The sequence below is a fragment of the Aedes albopictus genome, chromosome 2 (assembly GCF_035046485.1).
Source record: "Aedes albopictus strain Foshan chromosome 2, AalbF5, whole genome shotgun sequence".
NCBI classification, from domain to species: domain Eukaryota; kingdom Metazoa; phylum Arthropoda; class Insecta; order Diptera; family Culicidae; genus Aedes; species Aedes albopictus.
In genome coordinates this window covers 67,313,147-67,325,647 of record NC_085137.1, presented here as the reverse complement: position 1 = coordinate 67,325,647, position 12,501 = coordinate 67,313,147, and the positions used below count along the sequence as shown (strand labels likewise).

Sequence of the window (12,501 nt, the reverse complement as noted above, 5' to 3'; positions counted from 1 at the left end):
TGCAGGTGGTTTTCAGATGCGTGTTTCATGGTTTTCACGAGCGTTCCAAGGGTTTTCAAGGGATTTCAGGAGCGTTCGGGAGGCGTTTTCATGGAGTTTTAGAGGTGTTCCAGAACGTCGCCAGGGGCGTTCAGGAAGTTCCAGGGGCGTTCCATGGGATTTCAAGGACAAGACGTTCCAGCGAATTTCATGGGATTTCAGGAGCAGCTCGGGGATTTTCAAAATGGTTTTTAAGAGTTTCAAAAGCGTTTCAGTTTCAGGGGTGTTTCGGAGGATTTCAGGAAGTCACAGGAGCGTTCCAGGGATGTTTCAGGCGGTTTCAGAGTTGTTTAATGGTCTACAGGGACGTTTTAGGGTAATTTAGTGGGTTCCAGGTGGTCCCAGAAGCGTTCCAGATGTGTTTCAGAGGCTTCCAGGGACATTTTATTCGTTTCAGTGGGTTTCAGGGGGTTTCAGGAGCGTTCCAAGGGGTTTTAGGGGCATTCCAGGGAGTTTCAGAACTGTTCCAGGAGTTTCAGGGGGTCCCGGGAACGTTGTTCCAGCAGGTGTTAGGGGTTCCCATTTGAAATTACCAAACGACTTGAAAATAAAACTCTGATAAATTTGATCCAGATAATTCAAAATTTCATTAACCGGAATAAACAATTCATCAATGGGGCACGTTCGGTGTAGTACTAGATTTGTAGTAATGAGCTGAATTTTAGTATGGTGAGAAGGTCAATTCTCCGGTTCTGCAATGAAATGGTGCAAAAAGCGTGGGTATTATGGTTCCTTGCCTAATTTAATGCTGTTTGAGCAAAACTTTGGATAACTATGTTGTTTATGTTGCAAGAAATGGAGAAAACAACAACACTGTTGCCCAAAGTTTTGCTCAAACAGCATCAAATTAGGCAAGGAATCATAAAACCCACGCTTTTTCCACCATTTCATTGCAGAAACGGAGAATTGACCTTCTCACCATACTAAAATTCAGCTCATTACTACAAATCTAGTACTTCGCCGATCTGTCCTATTAGCGACAATCAGTAAACATTAGAATGAGCTAGCTTAAGAATGCGTTCATCATTTGGGTTCCAGACAACCGATACAAATGTTACAGGGTTAGGGTGACTTTGGCTATTATCGGTACGTTTGTTCTCTTTGTCATGAGGAGTTTTTGTAGACCAAATTGCCTGAAGCTTGGTCGTATAATTCAGCTTGGTTGGGAAATATTTGACGCCAATCTTGAGATCAACTGGTTTAAAAAAACGTCTAAACTCCCCTTTTCTCTCATGGGAGAAGGTATTTAAGAGAAATAAAATCCAATGGGATAATGGGAAGTTAAATGAAGGCTGAATCTAGACGTTCGCTGGGTCTTTTTCTACTGTTATGGAATTATGCCCGGAAAAAAAACATTGAAAACAACACAATTCCAGCACTATTTAACCTTCCAACTTTTGGGGAATTACCACGTCGATTTTAAATAACGCTCGATAAATGGAGTATCGTTATTGACTAACGGAATTGTTTGAATGTAACGAAATAATCTGTATAGAAAATAGTCATCATCAAATTTGAGAAAATCGATAGAAATAGAATCCATGACGATTCCGATGTCAACGTCAACATTGGTTGATGCAAGTTTTTCGAGCAAAAATGAACAAATGTAACTTTAAAAAACTTTAAATGTGTGGTCTATTTGGTTGATTATTATAGCGATTGTCAGAGATTTGTAATGAACTAATTTTTTTGGCAGATTTATAATTTGACTATGAAAACATGAAATGTTATTCGAGTTGTGACGCAGCTGGGGGCGAAACTCTGAAAATTATACGAATCGCTAAACATGCTAGTTTTCACGTAATTTTGTATCATTTGGATGATCTCAGATTTTCATCGAGCTTTAGAGCCCCACATTACTGTACGGAAGGTCTCGCCACCGTTACATTGTATCTTCAACCACGTTTTCAGCGTGGATTCCATAAATTCCAAAATCAATAGTATACCACTATCTACAACTTAGATTTGTAGACTTATCAAACCAAACACAAGCTAAACATAGCGTGTCGCCATCAGAACGAAAGATAAGATCCTCGCCTTTCGCACTGGATAACAGGCGCAACAACGCAACGCACGGTGGCCGATGAACTGCGTACGCGCCCGTCAGCGGAGCATACGGCCTGGCCACGCTGCTGCGATAATGGGTTTTTATTTGACACTTTTTACGAGCACAGGTCCCCCCGTCTCACAAATCCAGACCTACGGCGGGCCAAACGCCGGTAGATTATGAGTGAGCGTTTAAGCGTTTTATTGACCATTGTTGGTACTCAGATTTGGAAGGCACCATAAATCACACTTACCTTCGAGTGTTTTGTTCCGCGCTATCAGCGCCAGCAGCATATCCGGATTGGGATGATCCGTAATGTCACTACTCACACCGGCCGCCGAACCGTTGGTGAGAGGCGACGCGTGCAGATGTGGATGGTGCTGCTGATGAGCCAGCGGCTGCTGCTGTTGGGACATGGTGGACGTGTTCTGTGGTTGGTGGTCGATTCCGGGCATGTTTAGCATAGACGATGCCAGCGCATGGGACAATGGATGCATCAGCGACTGCGACACGGACATGTGCGACAGTGACATGCTACCGCCGGCGAGATCCGATCCACCGGGAATTGCACCGACCACTGCAGCAAGACTCGTCGCAATTGACAGGGCAGACGACACGCAGACTGACATACGCCGACTTTTGCGCTCGGGTTTGAGTAATTTTCACCCACTGATATACACTATCACTCATGCATATTCCATTCATTCGTATGACATTGTACTGTGTTACACGGATAAGCGCCGATAGGCAAACAGGTTTGCATGTAATTACCGGTAATTATTGTGAATGTGCTATTTTCTGAAACTTCATACCATAGCTCACAGAGCATGCATTAACCATATAGACTAACTAGACACAAACGGACACGACGAGTACCAATCGCGATGATAGAGTTATCAATGTGTTTCCGTCAGACTACATGCTGAAATGCCGGTCTGCTAGACTGTCGTCGTTGAATTTTAGTACAACGTGCACTGTACTAAACACTCACTTTACACGCACTATTACTGTGTACGTACATTTTTCATCTCACTATACCGACGCGCTCCACTCGCGTATTAATTTCACGATTCTGTTTATTTGGCTACGGAGCGCGAATGAATCATTCACGTTTTATAAACGGCTCGTTTGGCATCTACATCGGGTAGAAGCTTCTGGATACCATAGGGTGGTTACCTAAAACTGAAAAGAGAAAAGAAAGTGTTCTAAGCATTTTTTATGGATCAAATTGGCAAATATAAATATCTTGATAAAGGAGATAACATCAGATAATATTTATCTAGTGTATTATTGTTATTTTTGTCTCTTGAAATCATATAAAAGTTTTATGAAATTTCAAATAACTCAACGTACATATGTACAGATGGGTAAATTATTGGTTAAATTGAGAAAAAATCCACAGCTCAGGTGAGATTTGAACTCACGACCCTTATTCGCTAGACAAGTGCTTTACCAACTAAGCTACCGAGCCAATTAATGACCCGGCAACCTAGTTGTCATAAGGTTCAATTCTAATCTCATCGATCTATATCATCTTCCCCTAAACCGCAAATATAACCATCTCTGTTGTACATATGTACGAAGAGCGAAAGCGATTTGTTTATTGTTTGAAACTGTTTGCCTATCGTACAGGCAACGCTTCCTCAACCACTTGTAGAGGAAGAACAATGCTACCTGGAAGGCGATCAAACTACCGATCAAATTAATTGGCTCGGTAGCTTAGTTGGTAAAGCACTTGTCTAGCGAATAAGCAGGCCTGGTAGCGAGTCACTTTTTAGTGATTTGGTCACTATTTTTGAGTCGGTCACTAAAAAGTCACTATTTGCATGAAAAAGTCACTAAAGTCACTTTTTTCAGTAAATTGGTCACTAAAGTCACTATTTTCGTTAATCTGACTACATTGGAAAACATTTAGTGTCAAAATTAATGGACAAATTTTCCTCAGAAACCTCATCCTTAAAAAAAAATTTCGGCTGCGCCGCTTATTACACTATTATTATTCTTGTCTATTTTAACCTTCATAACGTTGGAAGCAGCTCGCTGACGTAGTATACGGTTTGGATCGGAAATTACCTAAAGGAGGGTTAATGCGAATTATAGCTACAGTTTTCTCGTATTCCGAAGAAGTAAAAATGAATGTGGGGCTATGATCATAGATGAATTTCTGAAATATTATACTTTTTCAATAATAACATTCCTTAAGTATTTTCATTAAAAATTTCAGTTTAATTATATCATCCTATATCTTCGCATTAGGTGGTGCGATTTATTGTAAGAACGTGTGCGTTAGAATTCGTCCACAGTAAAATCAAATTAAGGACAAGGTATTTGGAGTACGTAGCTCAAAATTTCTAGAGCACCGTTTTTTAGAACCGTAGAACGGATTTGGATGAAAATGCATCACGCTAATTGTTCAGTGGTTGTCAACAGCGTGATGCATTTTAATCCAAATCCGTTCAACGGTTCTAAAAAACGGTGCTCTAGAAATTTTGGCAATGTACTCCAAATACCTTGTCCTTAACAACTGATTCACCCAGGTGTGCGCTTTAAATTGTGCCAATTACATGATATTTCGGTGTAAAATAAAATTCCTTGAAAATACCGTGGGGTGCCCTAATTTCGCGCGGGTCCAAATTTCGCTCACTGATCATATTTAGACATCATAATTATAAAAACAATTGTGCAATTGTCCCAATTTCACTTCAACTATACTATCTAAAGTAAAATTTGGACAATGCAACGATTAGTTCTATGATTATGTTCTCTAAATATTATCAGTGAGCGAAATTTGGACCCGCGCGAAATAAGGGCACCCCACGGTAACGCCTACTCATACTAACACTTTTACGCCGTTAATATAAGAGTAAGGATATGGCGTGCTTGGTGATAATTGAAGGAAAAACACTTATCTACAAGTTTGCCGAACACCTCATTTCAATATAAGGCTTCTGAACTCAGATATAGACAAATGAGTCAAATGATTGCCAGATGATCGAAAACATCCTTGCATATTATATTCATCAGTACCGTGGGGTGCCCTAATTTCACGCGGGTCCAAATTTCGCTCACTGATAATATCAAGAGATCATAATCCTAGAACAAATTGTTGAATTGTCCAAATAACACTATAGATAGTATGGCTAAAGTGAAATTTGGACAACTGCACAATTAGTTTTATGAAGAAACAGAAACAAGAAACAGTATTGAACTTAAAGAGTTCCCAATGTTTGCAAACGTGCAAAAAATTAAAACCCATATTTTCTTGCGTGATGAAGTACGATAAGTTGATATTTTTTATTGTCACCAACAATCAGTTATCAAAACTTTCGAAAATAGCAAAAAATATAGTTAATGCTTCCTTAATTGAACACTTTCCAAAACAAAATAGATTAAACAATAAAGTATTCATGAGCACAAACTCTGGAAGTTTAAAGTTAGGCATTGATTTTCTTGGGAATACGTTAATTGATCGAAAGTTCAACATAGAAACTCAATTTTCTATTAATTTTGAGGTCACTATTCAGTCACTATTTGGTCACTTTTTGGCTAATTTTGGTCACTAAAGTCACTATTATTTTGCCACCTGATCGCTACCAGCCCTGAAAGGGTCGTGAGTTCAAATCTCACCTGAGCTGTGGATTTTTTCCCAATTTAACCAATAATTTACCCATCTGTACATATGTACGTTGAGTTATTTGAAATTTCATAATTGACCACACGGATTGGTATTACCGAAAAATTTGCACTTTGAGTGAGTCATATAAAAGTTTATTAAACTGATAGGAATATGTGAAAACTAAGATTTATGTATAAACCATGTCTATTACTGAAATGTGTTTTGTATGACTAAGAGTTTTTGTCACTTACAATTAAAAGTTCTTGGAGAAAATTCAAGAAGAAATCTATTAGTAATTTATAGTAAAATTCCTTGCGCAATCTCTGATGCAACTTCTGGAGGAGTTACTGGATGATTTCCAATGATTTTTTGTGACATTTATGCAGTTGAAGCTCTAACATATTTTTAAGGGGTGTTTTTGACATCCTCTCAAAAACTGTCTTGACATATTTTTTTCATCTTGTACCGACTTTTCGATCCCTCTTAGCCTATTAAATAAGTGTACTTAGTTCTGTACTAATATTTAATATTCTCAATTTGGTGTCACCCTAATTGTCAACACACTGGAGTCGAATGTTTTTGATAAGAGACGACCTGTACGGCGGTGTGCTCACCCATAAGAAGCAAATTGTAAATCGCTCGAATCGGCAAGTAAAAAAATCATATGTAACACAAGAACCAGTTTTTTATCATCAGCACCGGCGACCGTAACCGCACCGTTATAGCGCACTAAAGCTTCTGATCGTGTCTGACTGCTTTCTATAACCATGCGCCTAGCCGAGGAAAACGAGAAAAGCCAAGAAGCCAAATTCTTATCATTCTATTTACACTTCCTACATTGTTGACTTGAACGGATTTTCTTTCAAGTTTTATGGTAGCCGGCTTTTTACGATTAAAAACAATAAATTTTCTATGTTAGTATACTGCTTTTTAAACGGAGACACTAATAGCTTATCTTTTTGTAGTATTTGATGTGTTTTAGTCATTGGATAATGCCGGGCACGGCAATATTGAAGCACTATATCATCCACTGTGAAAGTAGTTCGATTTTAACAGAGTGCAACAAGCCTGAGCGTAGTTCCTCCCTTAATCCCCCGTGTCTACGTTATCCACGTCGTTTAGGTGTCCCTCGGAGTGTTCGACAGAAGTAACTCCCGTCCTGCACATTTCAGCTTGCGGCGTGAAGTTGGATGCGTTCAACTTCTGGTATAACTTCCCTTTTCTTCGGAACAGTTCAGAAGTTCTTGATTTGAGATTTTTCGACTGGAACTGGATGTTATTGCGTTGCAACGACTATCTCAGTTTTAATAGTTTTAATGTATTGACGATTATTTTATTGTACCTGACGTTTCGGCCATGAGTTTTGGCAGTTTTCAAGGGAAGCATGTCCATAAACTAAGTAGACTCCTATGTGTTGAGGTGGGGGGGGCATTCTTGTCAAAGTCCACACTTCATACAAATTTTCAAATTTTTGTATGAACAAAAGTCTACGAGGGGGAGGGGGGAATCTGTGTTGGCCAAAAATAAGTACGTAGTTTATGGAAAGCGGCCGCGCTTCAATGTTCTCCTTCAAAACCACTCCACATTCATACCTTATATTTTCTGATACCTTCTGATAATTTACCGTTTTACAAAAATTCCAATAATTCTTATTCTACCTCTAAGTACTTCATACTCCATATCAGGGTCGTGCAATTTCGAAAGGAAAACATGACGTACGACGACTGTAGCAAATCGTTTCCCATGCGAACGGACTGCTGTGATGCTTCATCTCTCACCCAGCAACACACTCGTTCGTTGCTGCTACAGAAACAAGTGTGTATGAAACATGGGATGATACACTTGGATTTTCGTTTCATTTATGAGTCATTGAAATACTTCAACATGCTAAAAACACTATTTAAACCACATTTTTAAATAGTGGTGCATGCCAATAGAATGATAATTATGTTTTATGAAAGAGGATAACAAATTCGACCACTTAAATCCAATTAACCGGCGCCCGTAACCATTGAGAGACTAGCGCGCACCAGTGAGACACTAATGCTCTGACGGGTGAAGCACAAGCAATGCGACCGGGTGGGAGACTACCGAGTGCTACGATCAGTGTGTAAAAAAATCGAAGGCTGAAAGTGAAGATTGACATTCTCATTTTTTCATTCGTGTTTGGCCACATTCATTGTCAGCTGAATGCCTCTCTTTTTTCATTCAATTCTCTGTCACGAATATTTTTTTGCACGTCGCAAAATTTCCAATTTCTGTTAACAGACGCACAATCCGACTTAATGGACAAATAGAGCAGTTAATTAGTACTGTAATTAACTACTATACACAAGTTTTGAGGTGATTGGAATAATAATCGAGAGTTACGGTCTAGTTATATTTCTCAGTGAAAATTGTCAGTGACAGAAAAATGAATGAATAAGTGAGAAAATTCATTCACCAAAATGAATTTTATTTTGATCCCTCAGTTGAGAATCTTCAAAATTCACGTTGAATTTCACTCACTGAAAATGAAAATTTTAAACTCTGGCTACGATGAGTGGAAATGTTTTTTTTTAACGACCGAGTCATTAGAAAAATGTATGAAACACTTGAAGTGACTCATTCAAATGTTGCATGAAAGTGTATCATTGAAAAGAAATTGTACGCCCCTGCTCCATATACAACAGAGTAATGGAGACTGTGGATGCTTGGTCCTTGGGGAGACTTGTTTTCCCATGTTTTCACGGAATCAAAAACTCTTCTTGCATGTATGTAAACTTAACGTCAATTTGTTTGGGTTTCACATTAACAGAATAACAACATTGGCATCGCTGTGAGTTATATCAAAGAAAACGGCTAAAATTCAGCCTTACTATACCTCTTCTGATAAGCGTAAACAAAACATTTGGACACTTTTTAGCTGTCAAACGATTACACGATTGATTTATTTTGAGGTTTTTCACTTATGATCAGGTTTCGATATGATTTATTCTAATGTGTGGCGTTATAATTATGAAACGCACCTTAGTACATAAGATTTCAGAGCTGAATTGAGATTTGAAGAGCCATCTTGTGCAGCAAAATGCTCTGATGCGTTGACACTTTCTTGTTCAAAAACTAAACGCGTTTAGGGTAGGTAATCAAAAGTTGAACCAAATTGCGGATTTCCGAAGTAGCGCGAATTTTGAGTGATTTTTTCTCCCACATGGAAATAATTTACTACGGCAAAATCTTATGTACATGAAAGCCACGGGTATAAGCTTTCTGTTAAGTGGTAAAAAGTTTATATTTGCACCGAATTTCATTGAAAAATTCGATAATTCGTCAACAATGATTTTAATCTTAATTTGAACCATCGTAATCATAATTTGAACCAATTTTAATCTTGATTTGAACTACTGGCGGCAGCAGCTCGAGCATCTCCCACAACATCCAATTTCGTGCTGAACAATAGAAAAACACATGGATCTGTTAATTTCCATAACTATTTTTCATTAGGCAGTGGAATTTCAACTAAGAATGTTCTAAACTCTTCAGGAACTTGGAAACTAAATTTGGAATTTTTCATCCCCCAAGAGTAAACAAAACAACCACTAGCGCAATCTGCAGGCCAACACTGGAAGCTCGCCCCCGTTTACTAGTTCAAATTTAGATTACAAATGGTTCAACTTAAGATAACATTCTCCAAGGAATAATTACTTAAATTTGATAATTTTATGACAAATAATGCGGAATATTATTCGGTTGGTCGATTCTACGATAAATAAGCTTTCATTTGACGTGTTCACATATTGCGTGTGATACAATGCATGAGCTGTACGAGTGCACCGAAAATGTGCTTTCTCTGGGGGAAATGGGTGAAATCACAGTGATTTTGCAATTGCCTGTTTTCCATGACAAAAACGCCTTTTTCAATGCTTTTAAAGTCCATGTTATCAGGTTATATTACGGAAAACTGTTTAACATCTTTTTCGGCACAATATTTGCCTAAAAAGTACGTCGTTTTAATGAATTTCGAAATGGTTCAAATTAAGATTACAATTTGACTAGTTCTCTCTACGTGAAAGAACAGCCTACGTTTATCTGATCTGACATATCTGATGAAATGTCAGCAGCTTCAAATTGTGGAAATAGTAAAATATGAAACTTGAAAAACTCCTAGAAAAAGGAAAAACTTCTGGTGAAATAAATACTAAAGCTACATCCACATACAGAACGGAAGAACATCTTGTGTTAAAAAAAAACTGATGAAAAATTCAACTGCTGGAAAGACAATGAAAACGCAATAAAATAAATAAACGTGAACTATGTTTTAAAGAAGGAAAAATACATAACGAGAAGACAGCAGCTATAACATTCAAACACAGTACAAATACAAAACTAGTAAGAATAGTCTTTATCTAGTATTTATCTAGTCTAGTCTAGTCTAGTCTACACATGCACAGCCATTCATTGAACTGCCGTGTGCAGCATAGTTGTCCCATGTTAATAGGGATTCCCATAGAACATGGGACAACTATGCTGCACACGGCAGTGAATGAATCATGGAAAATGATAGAATCGACTACTTCCATCATTTTTCTTGTCATTATTAATGATTGCAGTCAGGGTGCAAAATTTTCATAGTCATTGATTGAAAACAGCGCGAATTTGAATGATTCTGCACTGAATATTCAAAACAAACAAATTCATTCTCGCTCTCCCTCTTCACACAGTCAGTCAATTCGTAGTCATTGAATATGAAGCCGATCGGAAAATATCTTCATAATTACCTACGTTTATGATTCCGATTCCTTCCAAAAACACTCCACAACAATCAAATGGGAAAAGATCTGTGTAAAGCACCGTTAAATGTAATCGAAACGTTAATATTTTAACAGCAATTTAACACTTTGTAAGATGTTTACAAATATTCATTGACTTTCATTCAATTGACAAACGAGTATCGAGTAGCTGAATATGAATATGCAGGCAAGTGAATGAAAATTGCCGCACGGCGAACTTCAACTCGTCTGCTCGAAAATTTTGCGCCCTGATTGCAGTACATCATACATGCATTACAAGCATTGAAGCGGCCAGGCCTACTGTGCAGCGTTTTTAATTCAGCAATTAAGACAATGAGTGGGGACATCTCGTACCAACCGCTCAGTTCATGAAAAAGAAATACGCTGAAAATCAATTAAAAAAATCACAACCATAATGTCTACTCTCAGCACAAATAACAAACTTGAAAGAATAGTAAATGTTCTATAGAAGGAGAAATTTTTGAACAAGTCCCGTAACGTGGGTAGATCACCTTGTAATGGTGCGTTACGGTGTAAGATCTACCATAACAAATTTTGATCTTGTAATTTTTTAGATTTGCTAATTTAAATGCAAGAAAATTCCAAGATCACAATTTGTTTTACTTTTTTGTATTATGTTTTTCATTGCTGATAAACCATTTGTTTCAGGAGGATTCAGGTAATTTTTGTCTATGTCTAGAGAGATTTATCTCCACTATTTATGTAACTGTTGTGAGCCTATCACCATTTAATACTATTCTCTATTTCAGATGTACAAGCGGGCAACCATGCAGTCGTGACGACGAAACACACTTCTTATTTTTTGAAGGGTCAAGATCGCCATATCATTCGGTGGCGGGTAGACCACGTTGTCCGCGTCGTTCTTCTTCGAGCCGAGTGTCGTAATGTCGCGTTTTTTGGATCGCCAACTTTTTTTACTCGTTTTACGCGATCTTTTTTTTTTTTGTTTAACGCGATTTTTAAATTATTTTTTTTTCTTTTCTTTATTTTGTTATTTCTCGAGTAACCAGTTTTTTTCCTCGCGTTTAGGTATTGCAAAGTTCCGATGACCCTTGAGGGATTGGTTCTACTTGTGACGCGCACTGAGCCGAAATATACTTATTTATACAATATATAGAAAAAAATATCTTTCGATTTTATTTTCGTTCAGCTCGTTTTACGTGATTTTTTTAACCCTAAAAGGGATACCTGGGGACCCCAGGCACCTTTTAGAGCTCGTTTTTTAATGGAACACACTCAGCGAGGTGGCGAAACTGAGGCCATGAAGGTATCCCTTTTAGGGTTAATAAATGAGATGTTTTTCCTTGTTTTCGCGTTTTTTTTTTTGATGTAAATTGAGGTTTTTTTTCTCGGATCGCCAACTTTTTTTCACGCGTTTCAAACATTTATTGTAATGTTCCGATGATCCTGGAGGGATCGGTTCTGCTTAGGCCTCTCACTGAGCAGAAACATAATTATTTAAACAACAAATAAAAAAATCTCTTTTGATTGCCAGCTTTCAAATGATAAAATTTTAATCAAGTAAACAATCAATGCCGTGGATCCATCGCCAGCTTTTCAGGCAAAACCTTGACCTACATATTACATCTCCCAACCACCCACTCTGTAGTACTTATGGGAGTGTCACTGAGTTGGAGGCCTCTTAAATAAGTGCTACATCAACGGGCGTGGCCGGGAATAATGACATTTGTGCTTTAGGTATTCTTGCATAATATTGGAGCAAGGTTAACTCCCCGGCCTTGTTCCGAAAAGCAATCCGAGCAAGATTAGCAAAAAGTACATGAATGTTGTTAGTATCCAATCTACGAAGTATACCGTAACTACGCTAACGCTAACGCTAACGCTAACGCTATAGAAGGAGAAATCTTTGAACAAAAAACAGTTTCTGCTACACACATAGGCCCAAATTAGGAGAGCAAGCATGGTTTTGCCCCCTCAATATATGACGATTTGTAAGTTGGCGCGTTCGGCTACAGAAAAATGAACGTACTTTCAATTTCAACCAAATG

At 38.1% G+C, this 12,501-nt stretch overlaps 1 protein-coding gene across 3 annotated transcripts in view; it reads right to left on the bottom strand.

The window, feature by feature from the left end:
* LOC109404819 (LIM/homeobox protein Lhx3) overlaps positions 1 to 12,501 on the bottom strand; it is a 183,345-nt gene that overhangs the window by 166,401 nt on the left and 4,443 nt on the right. For all 3 annotated transcript variants that reach the window (XM_062849804.1, XM_062849800.1, XM_062849801.1), the window contains exon 2: positions 2,340 to 3,268. In XM_062849804.1, coding sequence (XP_062705788.1) covers positions 2,340 to 2,715 — 376 coding nt within the window. In that variant the 5' untranslated portion in view covers positions 2,716 to 3,268. The remainder of the gene's footprint in view (positions 1 to 2,339; positions 3,269 to 12,501) is intronic.